Source organism: Neoarius graeffei, chromosome 5 (assembly GCF_027579695.1).
Source record: "Neoarius graeffei isolate fNeoGra1 chromosome 5, fNeoGra1.pri, whole genome shotgun sequence".
Taxonomy (NCBI): Eukaryota; Metazoa; Chordata; class Actinopteri; order Siluriformes; family Ariidae; genus Neoarius; species Neoarius graeffei.
In genome coordinates, this window is record NC_083573.1 from 35042825 (window position 1) to 35068394 (window position 25570).

Here is a 25570-nt window from a genome sequence, read left to right on the forward strand (position 1 = left end):
AATTTTATGTTTTGCCAACGATGTGCCCATGATAATCCAAACTATGATAAAACTGTTATCTTTATTAAGAATTCTTAATCAAGTCAATTTTCAATTCCTCATTCTGCCAACATAGATTTCTCTTTTTGCTGAACAGTGGCATTCACAGTAGTGCAAAAAGGCAATCACAATTTTTTTTTTTAGATTTTTTTGGGGCTTTTTTCACCTCTATTTGGATAGGACAGCGTAGAGACAGGAAATGAGTGGGAGAGAGAGAGACGGGGAGAAATCGGGAAATGACCTCAGGTCAGAACCAAACCCGGGTCCCCAGATTTATGGTATGGCGCCTTATCCACCTGAGCCACGACGCCCCCGAGGTTATCACACTACTATACATGCCTTTTTTCATTGTTCTACACAATTACAAAAATTTTTAAAACCCACGTTGTGGGTGTGGCTCAGGTGGATAAGGTGCCATACCATAAATCCAGGGACCCAGGTTCGATTCCGACCTAAGGTCGTTTCCCAATCCCTCCCCGTCCCGCTCATTTTCTGTCTCTACACTGTCCTATCCAAATAAAGGTGAAAAAAGCCCCCCAAAAAAGTCTGATAACCTCAATTGCCTTTTTGTACTACTGTGAATGCCACTGTTCAGCAAAAAGAGAAATCTATGTTGGCAGAATGAGGAACTGAAAATTGACTTAATTAAGAATTCTTAATAAAGATAACAGTTTTATCATAATTTGGATTATCATGGGCACATCATTGGCAAAACATAAAATTCTTAATGCAGACTGTTGCCTTGAAATTTCAAGTATTCTCAACTATTCTTTTTTTACAGTGTGTGGTGGCAGGCATGCACACACAGGACTGAAACCATCAGAAAACAACTCGATGGGTCTCTTTATGTATGCACACTCTATGCCTGTGGGAGCTCCGCTATCAGCAGCTGTTCGCTTGAGTAGACAACAATTTGTTGCACTAGCCACCTCACATTGGTTTCTCCTTCTTTCTCACTCTCTTTTTTGCTACTTGCCTTCTCTCCCTTTCTTCCTCTGACATGTTTCTCCATCTTTCCCTCTCTTTTTCTTACCTTGTCTCCCTCTCCTCTTCTGACATGTTCCTTCATCTTTCCTTTTCTTTGTCTCGCCTTCTCTTCCTCTCCTCTTCTGACATGTTTCTTCTTCTTTCTCTCTTTTTCTTTCTTGTTCTCTCTATCTTCCTCTGACAAGCTGGACTTGACCGTTTCCTATCGCTTTTTCTCCTCTCATTTTCTTTCTTTTTGCTCTCCTGTCAACTTCTTCTTGCAATTCTTTGGTTTTCTTTTTCGTTATCAACCTTTTTTTTTTACAACATGTACAATTTACATTATCTCATCTCATCTCATTATCTCTAGCTGCTTTATCCTGTTCTACAGGGTCGCAGGCAAGCTGGAGCCTATCCCAACTGACTACGGGCGAAAGGCGGGGTACACCCTGGACAAGTCACCAGGTCATCACAGGGCTGACACATAGACACAGACAACCATTCACACTCACATCTACGGTCAATTTAGAGCCACCAGTTAGCCTAACCTGCATGTCTTTGGACTGTGGGGGAAACCGGAGCACCCGGAGGAAACCCACATGGACACGGGGAGAACATGCAAACTCCGTACAGAAAGGCCCTCGCTGGCCACGGGGCTTGAACCCGGACCTTCTTGCTGTGAGGCGACAGCGCTAACCACTACACCACCGTGCCGCCACAATTTACATTATGATTTAAAAAAAGGAAATGAAGTGTATATTTTATCGACTTTTATGCAAAAAGTAGAATGAAGAAGAATGAGTTGTTGGGGTTTTTTTAATCAAGAATTGCCAAAAAAAATTAAAACTAAAAATTCAGGCATGACGCATGTGCGTCGTGCATGGAGATTTTCCCACCATGTTTTCCCGACTGGTTGCCTGTGATGGCAGACACGCGAGTACATGACACACGGCAACGTTGGGTGACAACAGCGACAAGTTACTCACTACTATACTATCCCGAATGCTACTCAACTTCACACTTTACTACTCACTTCACTAGTTGTTGGGTTTCCTATGGTGGCAGGCATGCACAGGACCAAGACCATCAGAAAACAACTCGATGGGTTTCTTTATGTATCCACACTCTATGCCTATGGGGCTCCGCTTGCGCGGGCCAGAGCTCCGCTAACAGAGGCCACTAGGCAGTGTGTATGACTGGTAATTACTAACACTGGCCACTAGGCGGTGTGTATGACTGATAATTACTATCACTGGCCACTAGGTGGTGTGTATGACTGTTAATTACTAGAACAATGTCCACTCGGGGTGGCACAGTGGTGTAGTGGTTAGCGCTGTCACCTCACAGCAAGAAGGTCCGGGTTTGAGCCCCATGGCCAGCGAGGGCCTTTCTGTACGGAGTTTGCATGTTCCCGTGTCCGCGTGGGTTTCCTCCGGGTGCTCCGGTTCCCCCACAGTCCAAAGACATGCAGGTCAGGTTAACTGGTGACTCTAAATTGACCGTAGGTGTGAATGTGAGTGTGAATGGTTGTCTGTGTCTATGTGTCAGCCCTGTGATGACCTGGTGACTTGTCCAGGGTGTACCCTGCCTTTCACCCGTAATCAGCTGGGATAGGCTCCAGCTTGTCTGCGACCCTGTAGAACAGGATAAAAGTGGCTAGAGATAATGAGATGAGAATGTCCACTCGGCGGTGTTTAGGACTGGTAATTACTAACACTGGCCACTAGGTGGTGTGTAGGACTGGTAATTACTGGCCACTAGGCGGTGTGTAGGACTGGTAATTACTAACGCTGGTATGGTGGCAGGCAGGCACAGGACCGAAACCATCAGAAAACAACTCGATCGGTTTCTTTATGTATCCACACTCTGGGCTCCGCTCGCATGGGCAAAGCTCCGCTAAAATTCAGATTCCTTGGCTCAAGCCAAATGCATAGAGTAGAGTGGGGGAAAAAGCCCCCGTGGGGTAATACGCCCCCGGCCTGTTTTACCCAAAATAACCACCAGATGGCGCAAAGTTACATTTCTATTGTTGCTATGGACTGGTCTGACAACGGGGATATACAAATATACACTGTGGATCGCATATCAGCAACGCAGCGGAGAGAAATCAAATTTCATGGTAAGTGATATAATTTTCAGACATCAGTAAAACTGTATTTAGATAGCTTCTATTTCGTCAGATATCACAGCTGTATATGTGGTATGAGTAGACAAGTCAGTACGTTAAAAAAATACATTAGGTATAAAAAGTTGAATCACATTTTGAAAGTAAGACCTTTTTTTGTAAAAGTGTAGTCTGTGGGGTAAAACGCCCCCTTAATGGCGGGGTAAATGGCCCCCAGGGGGCATCGTTTCCTTTTATCATAATTACTGTATTTCATACATTTCTGAAAAGCAGATACATAGTTTTTAATAACATCTTGCTTACCTGGTTGAGTAAAGCAAGTAATTTGAACTTAATATTAAAAATAATTGAAATTAAAAAAAAATTGAAATTAAAATGCGAAATATAATAAAATAATGCATCTATTCATTAATACAGGGATATTTTCTTGTTTCTTTCACATTATAGGCTTAAGTAAACACTTTTGCTCTCCAAACAGCTTTTTTTGAGTGAGGGGGCCTATTGCCCCACCTCAGGGGGCCTTTTACCCCACTGGGGGGGGGGAGGCCCCCTTGGCACAATGTTTGTTTTTGTTTAAAAAAAAAAAATAAGTATTAACTTTAGGCAAACTTTAGGTGGCATTATTGTTCATGTCACTGTTGTCAAAAACTATGATTAAAACTAAACACATGGTTCATTTCAACTTGGAGAAAAACTGAATTTTCCTTAAGGGGGGCTTTTTCCCCCACTCTGCTCTATCCATTTTTGGATTATTTTACTTCACCCAGTCCAATTTAAGTTCATCTGCAAAAACAAACAAACAAACAAACAAACAAACAAACAAACAAACAAACAAAGCTTATGGGGGGGGAGACCCTCCTGGGATTTTCACTTCCATAAAATTGGTGTCAAAGCAGAATCTCATCCTCAGTAATTATCAGAGATAACTGCAAACAATGTGACCACAATATGCCAATCAGCTTTAACATTTTGCATTGAGCTGCTGTCACAAACCGCGTCATGGTGTATTTGCATTTGAACTTGCATGTTCATGTCGGTTGATGTGTCTTTAGTATATTTATCTGTGGTGTTTTTAGTGTTTTGTCACTTATCAAGTACAGACAACTGGGTCAGTGATTTGATTTTTGCTGTTATAACAAGAGAAGACATGCAGTAGGCTATTATATAATATCTGCTCATATAATCAAGTCAGTTAATGAATAATAATAATATTATTATTATTATTATTATTATTGTTGTTGTTGCTGCTGCTGCTGCTTTCTATTGTATATGATGTATATTACAATTAGAATAAATGGATGCTTATATCTTGTTAAAAAATGCTCTGATTACCGAGCCTTTCTATCAATGGGCTTGAGTTCCTGTTCTCAATTTGCCTCCGATTGTCTGTTTTACGATTTGGACTTAGCCTGCCGTCTTGGACTGTTTGCCTTTGTATGTGTTTGTGCACTTTGTAAACAAACTGTACTGTTATTATTATACTGATTACTTCTGCACTTACATCCGTCATTTCCACAAGCTTCAGTATCTTTATCTACATGCTTCATTTCAGGGGCGTGTTTAGCCTATTTTTGGGGGTGCTCAAGCACCCCCAAAAACGAGCTCAGCACCCCCTAGCTCAGCACCCTCAAAAACACTGCTTTTGGACGTAATTTTCAGAAATAAGTGCCCTTGCGCACTGCGCAGTGAATGTGTGCGCGGGCGTGTGTGTGTTCTTGAATTCACCTGTTACGTGATAGTTCTATGAGCAGTAAAATCCCTCTCCTCCTTGCGTCCCCTCTGATTGGGTTGCCTGTCCGCGCGAGTGCTTGCTACGGCATGGTGTTTTTTTTAACTGGATTCCACGCCGATGAGGAACTCGAAATAGCACCTGAGTATTACTGGCATAGCGAGATGTGAAGGTACGGACTGGAATTACAGTTGTTAAACACAACACAATAATATGCATAATGCAATATCGATGTTCCCTGGTCTATGAACAGAATGATAAAAACGACATTTATCATCCATATCGCGATGATAAATACTTTTGTGCAGAGCTTTACAAGTGCTACGGTGCTAGACCACCGTGTGTTAGTCAATTTTATTTAATGTAACATAGCGTTTACGTTTGCTTATCATTTATATATTTATATATTTATATTTATATATTTATCATAAATAACATCATAATAATTCGCAAATTAATCAAAACAGACACTGAAACGTACATGCACGAAGCAAACAATTAAACAAATGACTATCAAAAGAACACGACCAAAATATAACAAATATAACAAAAAATATAAACTAATGTAAACTAATGTAAAATCATAATAATACACACTATTATTACACAATACACAATAACACATTAATTAACAATTACCACTGTTCAAAATGAATAGCTCCAACATTACAAATGCAGTAGTAGGTCTTGTTTAGTTAAAAATATAACGTAAATATTTGTGTCAGTGGTCGTAAATGTGTAGATATCATAGTTTATCGGGTCAGCTTCTGTTAAAACATTGCATAAGTCTAGTCTTCTTGTCTAAATGCGGAATAAACGTGGAAACACTGTCGTTCAAGCCAGGTGCCTCTGTCAGCTCTGGGGGCTAAGCACCCCCAAAGATCAGATGCTAGAATCGCCCCTGCTTCATTTGATTATTATTTTTATTATTATTGCTGTTGCTGTCCATTGTATATGATGTATATTACAATTAGAATAAATGGATGCTTATATCTTGTTGATTAGTGAGTGGGAATAAACTCATCACCTGACTGCTATGATAAAGGCGGAACCTGACTGACGGTCTGGGAGAAATGGGTGGAGGATTACTCTGATAGGTTCCCTGTAGACTGTTCACTCCTGCATGTGTATTTTAATGACACTTATTACAGACCCGCTGTCTCGCCTGTTGATTTTGCTCACTTCTCCGGAGGTTTGCGTTCTAACTAATCGGTTTATTTGGCGTCACAGCGGGGGATTAATCAGCACCGATCCCTCTGTACAGACTCTTACTGAGAAGCAGCGCTGGAGCTCCGGATCTCTCCTGATGGATTTACACGCTGTGTGCTGCACTCTGCTTCTGCTGACATGGACAGGTGAACTATATATTATTCGTATATTTATGATACAATTTCTCTTCTACAGCCTCAGAGGGGCTTTCTTTCTTATATATATATATATATATATATATATATATATATATATATATATATATATATATATAGTGACTTGAAGCCTGCATCTGATTACAGTACTGTGTAATTAACCATGGTTAAGCTTTTTCTGGTTATATCTTATACTGTACAGTAAACTCTGGTGGTTTAGCATATCGTTTTCTTCCCACAGGAGCATGTTTTGCCCAACATCTGTTATTACCTGAGAAAATGGATAAAGCGGTTGGGGAGAATGTAGTGATTACCCCAATCCATATTCCTGATCCACCACACGACTACATCAGATGGAAGTTTAATATGAGCACCATTCTTGCTGGACCTCCTGATGGAATTACAGTACAGCCACCGTACAGAGACAGAGTCAGTCTGAACAGCAACACTTTAGCTCTGGAGCTCAGGAACCTGGCTGAGAATGATACTGGAGAATATTCTCTGGGTGTAGAAACTCTTAAAGCTCGGTTCACAGATGCCACCTCACTACAGGTGTTTGGTGAGTGTATTTTAAAAAAAAATCTTTTTAACACAACTCGACTAAGAGTTTTTCCCCCTTTAATCTTTTAGTCCTCCTTTTTGTAAATACAAGGAAAAGTTTTTACAGCTAATAGTTAACTATAATCTGGTTTTGTACAGGGGTGTAAGGATTAAAAGTACACAGATTTCTACTGCATTACATCTTCACAGCTGAATCTGAATACACATCTTTCAAATTGTAAAGCATTTTTATCATATTAATCTTGCATTAGATGTCTCACATTCAAAATATTAATTTTATCGTAAAATATTGAACTATACAAAATACAGGAACTACAGTGTGTAGAACCATTTTTGCTAGCATATTTCTGTAATGAGGAGTTTGCATGTTCTCCCCGTGTCCGCGTGGGTTTCCTCCGGGTGCTCTGGTTCCCCCACAGTCCAAAGACATGCAGGTTAGGTTAACTGGTGACTCTAAATTGACCGTAGGTGTGAATGTGAGTGTGAATGGTTGTCTGTGTCTATGTGTCAGCCCTGTGATGACCTGGCGACTTGTCCAGGGTGTACCCCGCCTTTCGCCCGTAGTCAGCTGGGATAGGCTCCAGCTTGCCTGCAACCCTGTAGAAGGATAAAGCGGCTAGAGATAATGAGATGAGAATGAGATGAGATTTCTGTAATGATCTTTGTGTAAATAATCCGCTTGTCAGTCCGGCGCGCTCACCTGAAGAACTCTCTGGCGCAGTCCGGAATGCGCACGCGTCGAGTGACCTCTCGCACGCGCGCCGTTAACGACGCACACCTGCACATGATTGAGAAGCATATGCGCACCTATATAAGGATTGCTTAGTGGCGCGTATAGTGCGGAATATCAGGCCATGGCAGTTGTGCATTAATGAGGCTTACTGGGCCTGTGAAAGCCTTTTTTTTTTTTTTTTTTTGCTTGTCTTATCGTTCATGAGATTTTTTTTTAACACACTTTATTAATAAATATCATTCTGCACGTATCCGCCTCCTACTTCGTACCCTGACAATGCTACACGACGACTGGGCTTGAATAGTTGTTATTGTCCCCCCTGCTTGTTTCAGTTTAACTTCTGCTGCCTTATTACAGCAAAATGTCCTCTTTTGAGAGCTCCATGCCGGGGGCCTTAAGATCGGTGGCTGGCGCCCACATTATAAACGTGTAATAGCAGATTTATTGGACCAAAAATAAGTTGGCAAGAAGTACTTTCCTCATTTTAGTCATAGCTAATTCTCATCTCACCTCATTATCTCTAGCCGCTTTATCCTTCTACAGGGTCGCAGGCAAGCTGGAGCCTATCCCAGCTGACTATGGGCGAAAGGCAGGGTACACCCTGGACAAGTCGCCAGGTCATCACAGGGCTGACATATAGACACAGACAACCATTCACACTCACATTCACACCTACGGTCAATTTAGAGTCACCAGTTAACCTGACCTGCATGTCTTTGGACTGTGGGGGAAACCGGAGCACCCGGAGGAAACCCACGCGGACACGGGGAGAACATGCAAACTCCACACAGAAAGGCCCTCGCCGGCCCCAGGGCTCGAACCCAGGACCTTCTTGCTGTGAGGTGACAGTGCTAACCACTACACCACCGTGCCGCCCGTCATAGCTAATTTTTACTCTGCATTTTTTTTTTCTGTCAGTATGGCCGAAACAAAGAAACAGTGATTAGCTCTTATGATTTTAGATAATAATAGTGTTAGTACAGAGAATACACTTTTATGTTTTGATAATTTAGTCCTCAAATCTTATTTATACTGGTGCCAACCTGATCCCTGTATTACTTTTAAACTTCCAGTTCCCATCTCCAGCGTTACAATAGTACCAAGTAACACAGAGCTGATTGAATTCAACAGCACTGTGAACATCGTCTGCTCTGCGTCTGGCTCCTTGCTTTCATTTATTTGGCTGAATGGCAGCTCTGAGGTAACAGCAGGGGGGCGAGTTCAGCTAACAGACAACAACAACAGTCTGACCATCACCAGTGTGATCAGAGGTGACACAGGCCCATACCAATGTGAAGCATCCAACACCTTCAGCAAGAAAAGGAGTCCTCCATTGAGCCTCACTATTTACTGTGAGTTATTTCATATCATGGGTCTTGTTGACAGTCATGAAATTTATCTAATAAACGTACATGATATATCTGGTTTTCTATGAAGCTGATTTAAATATGGACTGTTCCGTTGCAGATGGTCCAGAAAATGTTGTTGTTGATGCAGATCCAGTGGGACACTTCTACAGCTCTGGGTCAAATGTCAAACTGACCTGCTCAGCTGAGTCCAGCCCTGCTGCTGAGTTTCAGTGGGCTGTGAATGGAAGAGAGCTTGGTGAAATGGGCCAAGAGCTCAGACTGAACAACATTCAGAGTGGCAGTTACACCTGCATCGCACATAACAAACAGAGCCTAAGATACTCCACGTCTGAACCCTTCAGCATCACTGTACTTAGTAGGTTTTACTGTACTTTAGTTTTTGAATTCATGTAGTAGTATAGCTGCCTACTGCTCTGGGTATGTGTGGGCTCACTGCTCACTTGTGTGTGTGCATGCATGCTTGTGTTCACTGCTTCAAATGAGTTAAATGTAGAGGACGAATTTCACTGTGCTTGAGTGTGACAAATGTGACAGTCTTCTTCTGCTTCTTCATTGTATTCTCATAGAAAAGACTGTGGGTGGAGGTGGAGAGTCACTGTCTGCAAGAGATACAGCTGGGATTGTTGCTGGAGTTTTGTTGGGCATCGTTGGAGCTGTTGGTTTGATTTCCTGCTTCATGAAATAAAACAAATGTAAGTAAATTTGAGCATCACTTTGTAATATACTCAGTGATGTACTTTTTATGTAGTATTTAGGTAACAGGAATTATGAACATTATTTTCTAAAAGTGACTGAAATTAGTTAATATAAGCAATAAGTCAGAATAAACACAATAGCAGTACTGTTCAGATTATGAAAGTTACTGGCCACTTCCACCTTTGGAAAATGTATTATAAAGCTCTTTATTAAGTATTCTCATCTCATTATCTCTAGCCACTTTATCCTGTTCTACAGGGTCACAGGCAAGCTGGAGCCTATCCCAGCTGACTACGGATGAAAGGTGGGGTACACCCTGGACAAGTCGCCAGGTCATCACAGGGCTGACATTTATTAAGTATTATATTGCTTTTTAGAAGAAACACTGACTTAATTTAAAACCGTTTCAAACTTATGCATTCTGCCTTAATATGTTTGTCATGTGATTGCTATTTACCTTGATGACACTTTACACACTAGTGGCATTAGCTTAACCAGCTTAATGAGGTAGTCACCTGGAATACTTTCCAATTAACAGGTGTGTCTCGTCAAAAGTTAATTAGCACATTTGGATCTGTGTGACCTACATTACAAACATTTTAATACTTTTTCTCATTTACCTACATCTTAATCATTCAGGCCAAAAAAACAGTTTCAGAGGAAATGAGAAGAATGAAGGTATTGTGGTGATTTTCTATCGTTAATGTAACCACACACATATGTAACCATACACACGAGTTGATATCATATAAGCAATAATTTGGTTTCTGATGATTGTATTTTGATCTATACACACACACACCTTAATGAAAACACAAGTGTATTTTGATTCATATGTAACCCCCCCCCCCACACACACACACACACACATCTTGATGTAATCACATCAGCAGTAATGTGGTTTATGATTGTATTTTGATTCAAACCCAGTATGTAGATTTTCAGTCAAGTCAATGAAGTTGATTTGATTAAAAGTAATAATAAATTGATTTATGAATGATCATAATTACAGTAAATAAGTAAAATGCAGTAAAGACATTGCTTGTAATGAAAGGTTGTTTTCTGCTAAATCATAGGCCTACAACCCCGATTCCAAAAAAGTTGGGACAAAGTACAAATTGTAAATAAAAGTGGAATGCAATAATTTACAAATCTCAAAAACTGATATTGTATTCACAATAGAACATAGACAACATATCAAATGTCGAAAGTGAGACATTTTGAAATTTCATGCCAAATATTGGCTCATTTGAAATTTCATGACAGCAACACATCTCAAAAAAGTTGGGACAGGGGCAATAAGAGGCTGGAAAAGTTAAAGGTACAAAAAAAGGAACAGCTGGAGGACCAAATTGCAACTCATTAGGTCAATTGGCAATAGGTCATTAACATGACTGGGTATAAGAAGAGCATCTTGGAGTGGCAGCGGCTCTCAGAAGTAAAGATGGGAAGAGGATCACCAATCCCCCGAATTCTGCGCCGACAAATAGTGGAGCAATATCAGAAAGGAGTTTGACAGTGTAAAATTGCAAAGAGTTTGAACATATCATCATCTACAGTGCATAATATCATCAAAAGATTCAGAGAATCTGGAAGAATCTCTGTGTGTAAGGGTCAAGGCCGGAAAACCATACTGGGTGCCCATGATCTTCGGGCCCTTAGATGGCACTGCATCACATACAGGCATGCTTCTGTATTGGAAGTCACAAAATGGGCTCAGGAATATTTCCAGAGAACATTATCTGTGAACACAATTCACCATGCCATCTGCCGTTGCCAGCTAAAACTCTATAGTTCAAAGAAGAAGCCATATCTAAACATGATCCATAAGCGCAGACGTCTTCTCTGGGCCAAGGCTCATTTAAAATGGACTGTGGCAAAGTGGAAAATTGTTCTGTGGTCAGACGAATCAAAATTTGAAGTTCTTTATGGAAATCAGGGACACTGTGTCATTCAGACTAAAGAGGAGAAGGACGACCCAAGTTGTTATCAGCGCTCAGTTCTGAAGCCTGCATCTCTGATGGTATGGGGTTGCATTAGTGCGTGTGGCATGGGGAGCTTACACATCTGGAAAGACACCATCAATGCTGAAAGGTATATCCAGGTTCTAGAGCAACATATGCTCCCATCCAGACGATGTCTCTTTCAGGGAAGACCTTGCATTTTCCAACATGACAGTGCCAAACCACATACTGCATCAATTACAGCGTCATGGCTGCGTAGAAGAAGGGTCCGGGTACTGAACTGGTCAGCCTGCAGTCCAGATCTTTCACCCATAGAAAACATTTGGCGCATCATAAAACGGAAGATATGACAAAAAAGACCCAAGACAGTTGAGCAACTAGAATCCTACATTAGACAAGAATGGGTTAACATTCCTATCACTAAACTTGAGCAACTTGTCTCCTCAGTCCCCAGATGTTTACAGACTGTTGTAAAGAGAAAAGGGGATGTCTCACAGTGGTAAACATGGCCTTGTCCCAACTTTTTTGAGATGTGTTGTCATGAAATTTAAAATCACCTAATTTTTCTCTTTAAATGATACATTTTCTCAGTTTAAACATTTGATATGTCATCTATGTTCTATTCTGAATAAAATATGGAATTTTGAAACTTCCACATCATTGCATTCCATTTTTATTTACAATTTGTACTTTGTCCCAACTTTTTTGGAATCGGGGTTGTATTCAAAAGGTGTATTATTCTAATTCCCGTGCCTGGAGTGTTGTCATATGTTGCAATGAGTTAGCCAAAGCGATGTTGAATTCAGCAATTGTTCATTCTGGAATGTTTTGCATGCTAATGTAATAAATTTTATCAAGGAATTGTGTATTGTTACAACACAAGCTCCACAGCGGCGTCCTTTTTATCCTGTTATGCAGACTGGCCAAGGCCACGATGTTACCTTACCAAGTGCTGCTGTGCTCGTTTGCACCTCCAGCCTACATCAGTCTGTATGCTTTACCAATTTGATTCCAGTCATTTTGAATCATGTGTTGTACGCTCTGAATGCTGTGTTGTTCATAACCTATTGGATGTTTTGATTCTTTCTGAATTGATCAGTCATACTGGAAAATTTGGCCTGGGTGATACAAACTGTGAGATGTACTGCCCAGTAGAAAATGTTGAAGAATTATGATGTGACGTTAACAAATAAGATTATTTGTATACACTGTGTTATTCTGAAACTGTATGAAATGAGAACTTTGTGATTTTGAGTCAGTTCACTCTGCAGACTGTACTCAGCTTTTATAAATCAATTTAATAAAGGTCTAAACTTTTCTGCAACCTCTTTGACTTTTAATAATTTTTGCTTGGGAGTGTTTAAGTTTTGAGAGTTTCCACAACAGTATGTGTGAAGATCAGCCACTTATAAATATGTACTGGGTCTGAAAGGCCTGACATGTACTGTAGATGATGGCAAAATATAATGATGGCATTTTATGATATTTACCAGATTAGAAGAAAGTATCATATGCTTCGTTCATATGACACATTTGGTAATGTATTACATGAATTTTATGGGTTACTGTAAAATGGTAGATTTCATGGCATTCATGCAATATAGTGAAAAAGGTCATTCAGGTTTCTTGAAAATAGCTTGGTGTAACCCTGCCACATTTGAAACTTAAGTACACTGCCTATGGATGCCCACACCACAAACTGTATACATACATACATACATACATACATACATACATACATACATACATACATACATACATACATACATACATACAGCAAGTCAAAAGTTTGCTCACCCCTACTCATTCACAGGTGTTTCTGTATTTTGACTATTTTCTACATTGTAGAACAATACTGAAGATATCAGGATGATGAAATAACAGATAAGGAATTGTGTGGTAAACAAAAAAAGTGTTAAATACAAAATATGTTGATATTTTAGATTCCTCAAAGTAACCGCCGTTTACCTTGATGCTTTGTACACTATTAGCATTATCTTAAACAGCTTCATGAGGTAGTCACCTGGAATGCTTTTCAATTAACAGCTGTGCCTCGTCAAAAGTTAGGCAGTGCAATTTCTTGCCTTCTTAATGTGCTTCAGATCAAACAGTAAAGAGTAAATAAAAACACAGTAAATAGCCCTATTCCACAACTGTAGTAATCCATATTATGTCAAGAACTGCTCAACTACTGTAAGTAAAGCAAAATGACATCCATCATTACTTTAAGACATGAAGTGTCTTCTTTATTTTTATCTATTAAGAAACCCATTGAATTAGGAGGTGTGTCCAAACTTTTGACTGGTACTGTATTTAATGACGAGACATGACTTCTTAATATATTATTTCTTTTACAGCAACAAATAATGGAGATGAACATGTAAATCAGTTTCTTTTCTAAAATTATAGAAATTATATTAGTATAAATACACAGGTGATTATAGAAATCATACATGCTGACTGGTCAAGAAATTCTGATTATTTCTTGATAATCACCTCGAATGACTCTGCAAAATGGCGGCCAACTGCTTTGTCACGATAAGTGAGGAATAGTGACAAATAATGAAAGAAAATGCTTTTCCTAAAAGCACTAAAGATGCTACGAAGTTTGGTCTAAAACTATTCAAAGTTAAGGTGGAATTGTGATTTATTTTATCAATTTCAAAACAAAGTATTTGATGTGAATTGGGAGAGATAAGTGGCCCAAGTCTGCACTGTGTCGTTATTATATTTGCATGTCGCTTTTGAAGTTTGAAATAAATTATTTTTTATATATATTATATATTTTTTAAATAAATCACCCGTGTATTTATACTAAAGCGATTATCCATCACAGGCACAGTGAATATTTTGGAATAATAATCTCAGTTTTGTCTTGGTTATTATTCACTGATATTCACTTCACCTTCAGTGAATAATTGTTAATTACAAAGACAGAACTAAAACATGCCAATTAGTGTTTTTACAAGATGGCTGCAGGGTGGCGTGTTTTCATTGCATTATCTGTTCAGCAGCTGTTCAGCTGCACAAATTCAACTAAATTAGCAATTTTATACTTCCAGAAATGCAGCCCTAAATCAACTTCTAAGTATTTTCCTCATATGAGGCATCAAATGTAAAAAGTTGAATACACCTTTGGCCCTGGCCCAGACTCACCTCGATCAAGAATCCTGGATCAGTCTGGACTCTGGTCTAAGTCAGCTCCAGGCTTTTCCCAGCTCCTTTGTCAGACCCAAACCCTGCTCATGTTAATCAGTTTGTGACCCTTTTAATTCATAGTTTTTCTGTTTCTCCATCATGATGAATGGAAAAAGACAAAAAAGCATGAATAATTCTGTGTATTACCATAACGCGAGCTATAATGTAGCAGAGAGGTAGAGAGTAATTTAAAGTTCAAAATACACTACAGTCAAATAGTTGACAAGCTATTTCATTTTTATGCTAATTAACAGCCCACAAATCAACTTTTAATTAAAAATCTGTGTCTGTGTGAGGTGATAAGCCCTTAACATCATTATAGTAACTGGGCTGCCAACTCTCACGCAATAAGCGTAAGACACACGCATTTGACTGTCTTCACACGCTCACACACCATACCTCCGATTTCTCATGCTAGAAAAAAATCTAGTTTATCTATCTGATCTAGGCTACCCATTGCATCGCGCCAACCACTTGCGATCAATCAATTATGCCTTACGCACGGCTAAACAGGCAGAGAGGTGTTCCCTTCTGTACACACTCCCCTATGGTAGGTGGCGCATCTAATGATGCTGCACTCGCTGGAAGTTGGATAATAGACCAGTTCACACATATCGCCGCACATGCGCAGGGGTCAAAGGTCGAGGCCTCATAGGAGATGAAAACATGGCGGCAAACAAGCCAAACCTTAGCAAATACGCCTTATGGAAGAAGGCAGAATTGCAGAGGCATATGCGAGAACGGGGATTGCCAACTACCATGGGGGTAGAAGAGCTAAGGGCGCTTGCATATCCCACGGATGTTTTGAAAATCCAGCCTGTACCGTCCAAGGAAGACAAAGAAAAATCAAGGTATGTACCCGGTGATACTGCCACACCCACTGCAGTTTTTGACAGGTCAACGACTCATAGTTATAGTTCTATATATGACATGGAGAAATAATATAAGTCGTGCTGCCTGCCAGATTACAGTCGTCTGTTTCATTGTATCAGTACTAGTATCACTTACTATACTCATCAGTCATAGATTAGTCCAGTACAACATGACCAGCTTGCTTTTTTTTCCATTTGACTGTCGCAAGTTTTTTCAGGCTGGTACAGTCAAAAATTGAAAAGAGTTTTGGCCTACTAAACTAGTCATAGATTCTACTAGTGTATTAATTGGAGTCGACATGAAAACTGAACTATAGATCTAGATATATAACTATAGTACATAGTTATTCTAATTTTCTATTCTAATACATAGTCTATTCTAATTTTCACAGATCAGAATGCTACAGAAAGCTACTCTGCATCGATGGAAAGGAGCTCCCAGATCCCCTTGAACTGAAATATGGATGGGTGGGTGAGACGAATGGCATGAGCCAGTGGCTGCCAACGATGATTACAGACATTTCAACTTACCTGAAAGTCAACAATGAAGTTGATCTGGAGCATCGATTAATGGGAGAGTACAAGGAGGGCAAGGCATACAGCTATTTCGCATCAAACTTTCTTAGAGAAACACTGTTAACCAAAAGGTAGTGGGAATATGTGAAATGCATTATTCTTTGCTTAGTACAGTATATTTAATAGTAGACAAGGATGTTTCATTTTTGTGTCCATTTACTTTTCATTTTGTGAAATCTGTGAAATTTAAAAATTAAAATTTAATATAAATTACAAGGCTTCCATCATTTCAGGACTAGTAGTAGTCATTACTGGTGTAAGAACTACAAAGTCACAGAAACTTGTCAGATTTTTATTACAACCAACATTTTACATTTTAAGGCACATAAAAATCAAGATAATACTGTTGTATATCACTATTTTTACATACTGTACAATTCTTCATATTCTAAGTCTAAACAAATACAAATTCAAGGCCATCAGTTTAAATTTAATTGTTTGATGCATATATTATCTGGCAGTCTAACAGACCTCAATCACAAACATTTGGTACAATTTGGTGTAAATGTAATATTCCTTGATACAATGAACTGATTTCAATATATCAATTGTGCTTGAATCCTAAAATTACATCATATAAATGTGAAGAAGCTAGATTGGATAGATACTGAAATAAACGCACAGATACAAGGGGTTGGCTAATGATGTCTTTGAATAAGGGTGCCCAGCGACGGGAAGTGATCGCATTCATGATAATACTCACTACAGACAATGATTATTGGCGAGAGTGAAAATCAAGGCGGGTCCATGAACATGAATCTGACAGCTGACAAGGTCGGGAACTTTTGCGAACTTTTGCGTTAAACTGTGTGCTTGGATTCACATAATTTTTTCTGTATACACTCATTTAAATGTACACTACAGTCTTCTCGCATCCACTGTTCAAGTAGTCGACGACCATTGTGGCAATTGACAACACAACAGTGTCCCCACAGCGAGCCTGTAGCCTCCGCCATTGTTGACGTGCTCTACTTCCGCTCGTTTATGAGGCCTTAACCTTTGACCTTTCCCACAACTCCTTGCGCGTTGCCATATTTTTGAACTGGTCTATTGCCTACCGTCAATTTAGAGGAAGAGGAGGGAGAAGAAGGTATCCGAGTTGAAGACGGGTGTCTCAGACAGGTTTGTACATATGCACACCAATATGTGGCGTTACTGGTGTAATTATGAACTTATATAAGTCTCTTAATCGTTTTAGACTATATGTGTTGTGAGAATATTTAATCCCATATCAAGAGCTGTGTACTAGGCATGCTAAATTATTATAGGCCTACTGCCGTGCCACAGCCTCTATCTTCCCCAACAAGCAGCACGGGAGAGCACCTCCTTAGCACACGGTTATTAAGGCGCATTTTTAGTTTGTTTACTGTATGTTATCATACTTTATGACTTTATTTGAAGCCATACTGGAAATGTTGTAAAATAAAGCAAGTAAGAGGTAATATTACAAATGCAAGAAGAGTCATTAGCCACCATGCCTATTGTTTATTTACAGGGTATTTATTTTTAATTATTTATGATGTATGCAATTGCTCAGTTAAAGGGCTGATGACACGAACATGACTCTATGCAATTTCTTAAATAAACTATACAACATGGCAAACATGTTAGATTTCTGTTATAATTACGTGAAAAGAAGCTGTTGTTACGCGAATATCCAACTTTTAATTGCACAGCGCAAGAAAACTGGGTCCATGGCTCGCGGCCATGCTGTGACGTCAGCGGAAGAACACGCTGCGGTTCACTGGCTGTTCTACTCTGGTTCTACTCAATGGAAATGGCGCATGAAAATGCCGGTGAACTCTCTAGTGCTAGCTCTTCCTCTTCTGGGAGTCTAGAATTATGTTGATCTCTTCCGAATAGAATCTATGATAGCCTACCCTCTTTACCCTTTGCCTCTCATTGCTAGGTGGCAGTTACATGAAAGCCGCAAGCTTTCACAAGCAAATACATGACTGATATCACGCCGACTTTATGATTACATTTATGATTATCATGTAGAATCTATAGCTCTACATACCTTTATCTTATGTCGTTTCACAACACATGTTCTGACAGGAGGACTGTCTTTGGATCCGGCATAGCTACTAGTAGACCCCCTCCGGAATACTGGCAGTGTTGCCAGATTGGGAGGTTTCCCGCCCAGTTGGGTTGTTTCAAGTGCATTTTGGTGGGTTTTGAACATATTTTGGGCTGTAAAACTTCAGCAGTATCTGGCAACAGATACTGCTGACGTTTTCCAGCCCCAAATATGTTCAAAACCCACCAAAATGCACTTGAAACCGCCCAACTGGGTGGGAAACCTCCCAATCTGGCAACACTGTGTAGGCACTGCTGATGGTAGCAGCACACGTTTGTGCTGAACTGAACACCCGAGAGATTCCTTTAAGCTGGGAAGGGTGTCAAAACAATCCAAATCGAAGTGTTCAGAGCACAGGACGGATGTTGGTGAGGGCTCCCACTTGTCACGAGTGCGCCTGACTTGCTTCACCCACTTCGCATGCAGCTCAGGATCTCTGGGAAACTTGAATAAACTTACCCCATCCTTGTGGGTTTTGGAGCAAAAGCCGGCAACACAACACGAAGGCATAATAACTATATATATATATATATATATATATATATATATATATATATATATATATATATATATATATATATATATATAAAATGTCTAATAAAAATACTAATAATGATAAACTGAACACCTGCCGCATCAACAACAAACTGGTAAGTTAGGAGGAAGGTTCTTTCGCTGACGTCATATAGCTTCTCCTCCTCCTTCGTCTCCTGGGTGCTGCAGCCCCGTCAAATTTGCCCAAATAGCCGCGTTTTTTATTATAACTTGTAAAATAGGCGCCTTCGTGAATTAATATATGGATCATCGGGAATTACTTTTTATGTTATAAAACATCGCCAAAGATGTCAAAAACGTGTCATCAGCACTTTAAAGTAAATAAAGCATGGTCACCTGTAATATCAAAGAACTTGACTGTTTTGCTGTAGGCCTGCCCACCACTCAGAGCAGGTAAGATTCAGAATAAACACAAGAAACTTGTCCTCCAGGAAAAGGCATGTTGTTCTGACTGTGTAGATTTATTAAACCAACATGACTATTTGAATTCTTTCAAAGATAAGATGTCCCGAAGCGTAGGACCACTGGCAGGACAAAAGCAGAATATTTTATTTTGACAATCCAGCCAAGCCAGAAAAGGCAGACAGGACAGACAGAACAACAGACAGAAGAGCAACAGACAGGGCAGACAGAAGAGCAGCATTCAGAACAGACAGAACGACAGACAGAAGAGCAGGAGACAGGACAGACAGAAGAACAGGAGACAGGACAGACAGAAGAGCAGCAACAGACAGCATCCCCCCCAGAACAGCAGCCCAGACATGGCCCAAAGAGTCGCGCATTGTCTGGGGCAGCATCATATCGGTGTGCTTTTAAAAATGAGTGGACCTCTACATGCCCATTCATTACCAGAGGGAGCCTCAACACACACTACTGGTGTGCAGTATGCCGTGTGGAGAACACGTGTTGTCACCAGGGTGTGGCGGATGTAGCGCGCCACATAAAAAGCAAAAGCCATCAGGACAAGCAATGGGCTCTTCAGTGCACAGCCTCAATATCCCAATATGCAGTGTTTGCTCCCTCTGTTGGGGGGGATGTCTGACCAAGAGGTTAAGGTATGCTATGTGTCATGGTCCTATCAAGGTTAAAGAGGTTTTGTGTCCGGTTGATCATGGTATCATCATGATTGATAGTTTTGACTAATTCTGTTTTTTTTTTTTTTTTTAATCTCTGCATTATGTTTTACAGTTGTTTTCTTAGTTCTATGTCTTAAGAGCTCAATAGGGCACCTGTGCTCTATTTTTTCTGGTGTCTCTTTAAACTTAACTATGTTCTTTTAGGAGTGCTAATAACTTCTTTTCTTACAGACAAGGAGGGCTGAGGTCAAAATGACTGCAACTTTAATTGAGCACAATGTCCCACTGGCATTTTCCGACCAGCTGGGGCCTGCACTGACAGAGTGTTTCAAACAGGGGCGTATCACCCGCGGGGGATGCGTACGTTTCATCCCCCCCACTTTTGTTGAAACACAATTTGATCCCACGCACTTTTGTCAGATTAAAATGACATCATTATGAAAATTATACAGCTACTATAAAATGTGTAACAAGGAAGTAAACTATTGCCATAACGTTAGACAAAAAACAGCCACGCAACGGACTCAAAACAGTTTTTCTCACCCGACCAATCAGCAGTTGTGTGAATATAATAGCCAGTTTGTGTAGTGTGCCAAAAGCGCTCAATAATACAGTATCTGTCTGCAGAGCTGCAGAGCCAACACCAGTTTTACCGCTCCTGATTCACCGTTCCAAGTTTGACGTCGCATGCGGTGCTTACTGTGCCTGGCTCTGCAGAGTGCAGACAGACCCTTCTCAAAGCGCTTGTGATGCCATCGTTCAAACAGTTGTCCCAGGTGCCATGCCCTAAAAGATTGTGTTAATTTCCATAGGACTATTAATGCTGTCCTCTTTTGTCGTGCAATATTGACAAGGATGCAGAAAAGGAAAAGGCAGGGGACGATTGACTCCTTTTTCAAGAAGACCCAAGTAAGTTGACTATATGACCCCTGCACCTACAGGCTTGCAAACGTGCCACTACTTTGAGTAGTGCTCAATCACTCAACCACTGCACTCATTTCAAGATCGAGGATTCATGGTGCACCAGTTTTATTTAAGGCAGTATTGATTGAAATGCTTAATGTTAGTAGCATACTAGCCGTCTAGAGAGAGAGAGAGGCAATATTAGCTATGCTAATGTGACTCGTGTCGACTCGTGTGATTATCAAACGTTGACAGAACGCACTCAAATCTACACCAACAGCACATTTCTGTTGTGCTTGATTGATATGTCATGTGTAATGGGTATCATGTAACTGCTTATCACTTTTTAGAAGAGTTTTTCAATTGAGATTTAAAGGCATTTCAAATCGAATGAATGTTCAATAATTGTTGTACAGTAATGTTATTTGGCCATGTTTGTTGTATGTGTAGTCTATTGCATCATTTTCAAATTTAATGCATTAAACCTGATGTAATGCATGATGCAAACAAGTTTTGTACACGAGTTTGAATAATTAAAGACATTAAAAGCAGGAACTGCCCCGTCTTATTTGAATGCTATACTAAAGAGGTCCTTCCAGGATGCTGCGCTTCTCCAACATGAACTGATTAGCCATGCCTCCTGCTCACACAAAGCGATCCCAGTCCAAACTGTTATGCATGATGGTGTATGATCTATACACTGTGTATGACTTCTTGGGCTATGTGAAGTTTTTGGTTTTGTTTATATCAGTGTATACCAGTGTAGGCAGCAATACTGACATCTCTGTTATAGAACAGTATCTTGTTACCTAGAATTATCACTCAATACTTTTTGCCTTCACTTACTGAATAATTACATAGCCCTGGCAGTAACAACACCAAAACCCAACATGATAGATCTCTGCATGAAATGCAGAACTTGGCTGGAGTCAACTGGATTTATAGGCTTTCTGCTGTCCTCCCTTTCATTTGCATCCATGGACCATGGGTATGAAAAAGTTCCATATCGGTCATTGACAGTACATCACAGTGTACACGCCGGGCGTGTATATAGCCATAAACCGATTTCTAATGATATGGCTTCCCCATTCCAGAATATCCCCACTTTTGGAAAGCTTGATACGCCACTGGTTTCAAAGACTCCAAAACAGCTCTAGAATATAGGTGTGCTTGAACAAAAGCTTCGTGTATAGTCAATGAAGCACTGGCCCCATACTTTACAGAGGAGTTAGTGGCAAAAATGAAGGAAGCACCCTACACCTTGATAACAGATGGCTCTAATGACACAGGTATTTCCCAAACTATTGGATATATTTTTTCCTCCATAATGATCTTGCCTGATTTTAGTTTTTAAACATCTATGAAAATGCAAGCATTTTATGCTTTCATGCTGTCATTACAGGAGTAGAGAAGATGAACCCATTAACTGTCCGCATATTTATGAACAACAAAGTTGTCCATCACTTTCTCAGTATGTGCACAACCAGCGGGAAGAGCTGTGGGACAGCTGATGTGATTTCCTCAAAAATAAATGCCACCCTAGAAGAGAAGGATATTCCTTGGCGGTACTGTGTGGGTCTGTCGGTAGACAATGCTGCTGTGAACATTGGTCCACACAACTCCATCGCCTCCAGAGTCCGAGAGAAGCACCCAGGCATTTACATCCATGGCTGCCCGTGTCATGTAATTCATAACACTGCAAAATCAGCAGGGGTAGGCTTTTTTGACGTGAGTATTGGCCTGATGGAACTTTGGATGTAACTTTATTCCACTGTACTGATTACATGCATTGACATGCAATGTTTTTACAGTTTAATTCATGTATTGCAGGTGTCCAGTTTTGATTTGGAGGACCTGGTAGTCGATATTGGATACTGGTTCAAGGGTAGTACAAATCGAAAAGGGTACTTGACAGGTGTGCATTTGGTAGTACCAAATTATAATATTGAAAATACAGAGCATTAGAATACATATGATTTATAATGAAATGTCTATAACAGAGTTTTGTGAGCTCCATGAAACAGAGTACATGGAGATCCTCATGCACGTCTCCGTTCGTTGGTTAAGTCTTGAGCACTGTGTAACACGGATCCTGAGACTTTATGAACCACTGGCCAGCTACTTCAAATCTGCTAGTACGGTGCCTTACATCATTTCGTTATGCAGTTACAAATGCCACTGAATAGTTAACTGTACACTTATGTTACTGACAACCTTGTTTTTTTGTTGCTTGTTCTATTCAAGATGAAAAGCAGGTGAGGTTCAGGAGACTTCAGGCAGTGTTCACTGACCCCATGACTGAGGTGTACCTACTGTTCTTCCAGGCCAGCATACCAACATTCACCACATTTAACCTCCTCCTCCAGCGAGAGCAGTTATCGATATTTTTGTTACATGATGAGGTACAATGGGAGAGCAGGATATGATTCTGCTGTCTTTTTTTCCATTCTGGGTTTTGTTGCTGCTATCTGCTGGGAGCTTGTACAGCAGGTTTCACCCAGTGTTTTACAGCTATAAACATCTGTGTTGTAGATGCTAAAATTCATTCGCAAGCTGTGTGCGAAGTTCATGGTATCAGCAGGGCTGTGAACCGGCTCATGAAATTCCCTATAAAGAAAAGGCCAACCATTTACCAGGTAAGTGTTTGATTATTAATCATTATTATTATTATTTCTTGGGGCGGCACGGTGGTGTAGTGGTTAGCGCTGTTGCCTCACAGCAAGAAGGTCCAGGTTCGAGCCCCGTGGCCAGCGAGGGCCTTTCTGTGTGGAGTTTGCATGTTCTCCCTGTGTCCGCGTGGGTTTCCTCCGGGTGCTCCGGTTTCCCCCACAGTCCAAAGACATGCAGGTTAGGTTAACTGGTGACTCTAAATTGACCATAGGTGTGAATGTGAGTGTGAATGGTTGTCTGTGTCTATGTGTCAGCCCTGTGATGACCTGGCGACTTGTCCAGGGTGTACCCCGCCTTTCGCCCGTAGTCAGCTGGGATAGGCTCCAGCTTGCCTGCGACCCTGTAGAACAGGATAAAGCGGCTAGAGATAATGAGAGATGAGATTATTATTTCTTATCAATAAAATTGAAATTTCTAATATCAAAGTGATGAGGCCAGACTATAGGGGAACCTCGTGTGATGCTTTGCCTTGAACCTAGCCGTTTTTCACCTCATAAGGAGAAACCTGGTAAGGTTGTCCTAGTTCTTGTATTGACAATGAGCTTCTGGTTAGCCCAAAGCCACTGAACTTCTTGCAGATCATCAGCATAACTCAGCATTTCTGTTAACCTGATTTGTTGTATCTTTGGCAGGAAGAAAGCTGAACATTAGCTTCACCACCAGGGCTAAGCTCAACAGGTTACTGGATGATGGAGACATCACACCACAGCAGATGGAGAAATTCCATGAGGCTGCTTTGGCATTTCTGATCAATGCTGTGGACTACGCTTTGAAGAAGCTGCCCCTCCAAGAGCCACTGCTCAAGCATGCCAAATTTGTAGATGTTCGACAGAGGTCTGAATGTGCCATAGAAGATGTCCTTTACTTTGTTGAGAGGTTAGGATCTTTCAGTAATAACTACTTGTTATTTTATCTAAAATATCTTGAATTTGTGGCCAGGCTAATGAAAAGGCATTTTAACCATAGAATTCTGCCTCTTAGAATGAGCTGTCCCTAAATGGCATCTCTTTTTAAATGTTTGTATGTACTGCTGTTGGTTGATGACCATATATCAAAAACAAGTAACTTGTAACTGTACTTTCATAAATAGGTTTCCCCACATCCTCCCATACCATGGACCAGCGGAGCATGATCTACTGGCAGAGGAGTTTCTGGAGTACCAGACAATGCCGTTGCCACCACTGCAGCACCCAGAGGAATTTGAAATCGAAAGCTTCTGGGCTGAAATGGCTACACGGAAAGATAAGGTAAAGCTTATTTTTGTACACCAAGAACACAGTAGAAATAACCTCTTGAGCATTATTGATACCAGTACATATAAAGCATCATGGTAGATGCATGTATTTTGTCTGTGCATCAACCTATACTCATTTGTCAAAAGAGATAAAAGGAAACATCACATGAGGGCATATTTCCATTGTGTTCTTGGTTCATTTGGCACAGGTGACAGGAGTAAACCAATTTCAGAGGCTTGCTGCGATTTCAAAGCTGGTCCTCGTCCTCCCACATTCCAATGCAGATGCAGAAAGGGTGTTTCCTGTGGAAACACAGGAAACAAAACCTTTCAACAAAACAAAGACAAGAAACAGTTTGGCCCTAGATAGTACCCTTTCCTCAATCATGACTGTAAAGATGGCAGACTTGGAGCCCTGCTTTAAGTGGGAGCCCTCACCCACGATCATCAAGGCCTCCAAGAAGGCCACAGGCCTGTACAATCAAGCGCACAAAACTTAGGACTTCTCTAGCTTTTTGTAAACATGCTGTTGAAACTTTCAGTGCGTTTATATGCACATAAAGAGAATCGAATTTCTGCCATTGCTCGACTGAAATTGAAGTTCAAAATGCCATGTATACACCTTAATTCGGCTGAAATTGAACCGAACTTGATTTCTCGGAATCGAGCTACACGACCTAGATTATGCGATTTCTGCCGAGCTACTTAGTGCATGTATACCCTATTGAGCTACGTAGTCCAGCTACTTACTTCAGCACTGCCCCTTCCGGAAGTGACGAGTGACGAGACCACAAGCGGGAAACACAACAGCCTCGGTCGGCATGACAACGAATCATGACAATGGCATGAATCTTTTCTT

The 25570-nt window shown here is 40.5% G+C and overlaps 1 protein-coding gene across 1 annotated transcript; it reads left to right on the plus strand.

Moving 5' to 3' along the window:
* Positions 1-1872: 1872 nt before the first annotated feature.
* LOC132886247 (uncharacterized) lies at positions 1873-25211 on the plus strand. Its single transcript, XM_060920805.1, has 11 exons — positions 1873-1942; positions 6011-6214; positions 6465-6782; positions 8591-8869; positions 8985-9242; positions 11624-11679; positions 22638-22722; positions 22808-22942; positions 24110-24353; positions 24568-24724; positions 24921-25211. The coding sequence occupies exons 1-11, from the start codon at positions 1873-1875 to the stop codon at positions 25209-25211; spliced, it is 2097 nt and encodes a 698-aa protein (XP_060776788.1).
* The last annotated feature ends 359 nt before the right edge of the window (positions 25212-25570 follow it).

Coding starts and splice junctions, on each gene's coding strand:
- LOC132886247 (XM_060920805.1), top strand. CDS start 1,873: ATGTGCGTCGTGCATGGAGATTTTCCCACCATGTTTTCCCGACTGGTT. Junction 6,783..8,590: donor CACCTCACTACAGGTGTTTG/GTGAGTGTATTT, acceptor TTAAACTTCCAG/TTCCCATCTCCAGCGTTACA. Junction 24,354..24,567: donor GTCCTTTACTTTGTTGAGAG/GTTAGGATCTTT, acceptor TTTCATAAATAG/GTTTCCCCACATCCTCCCAT.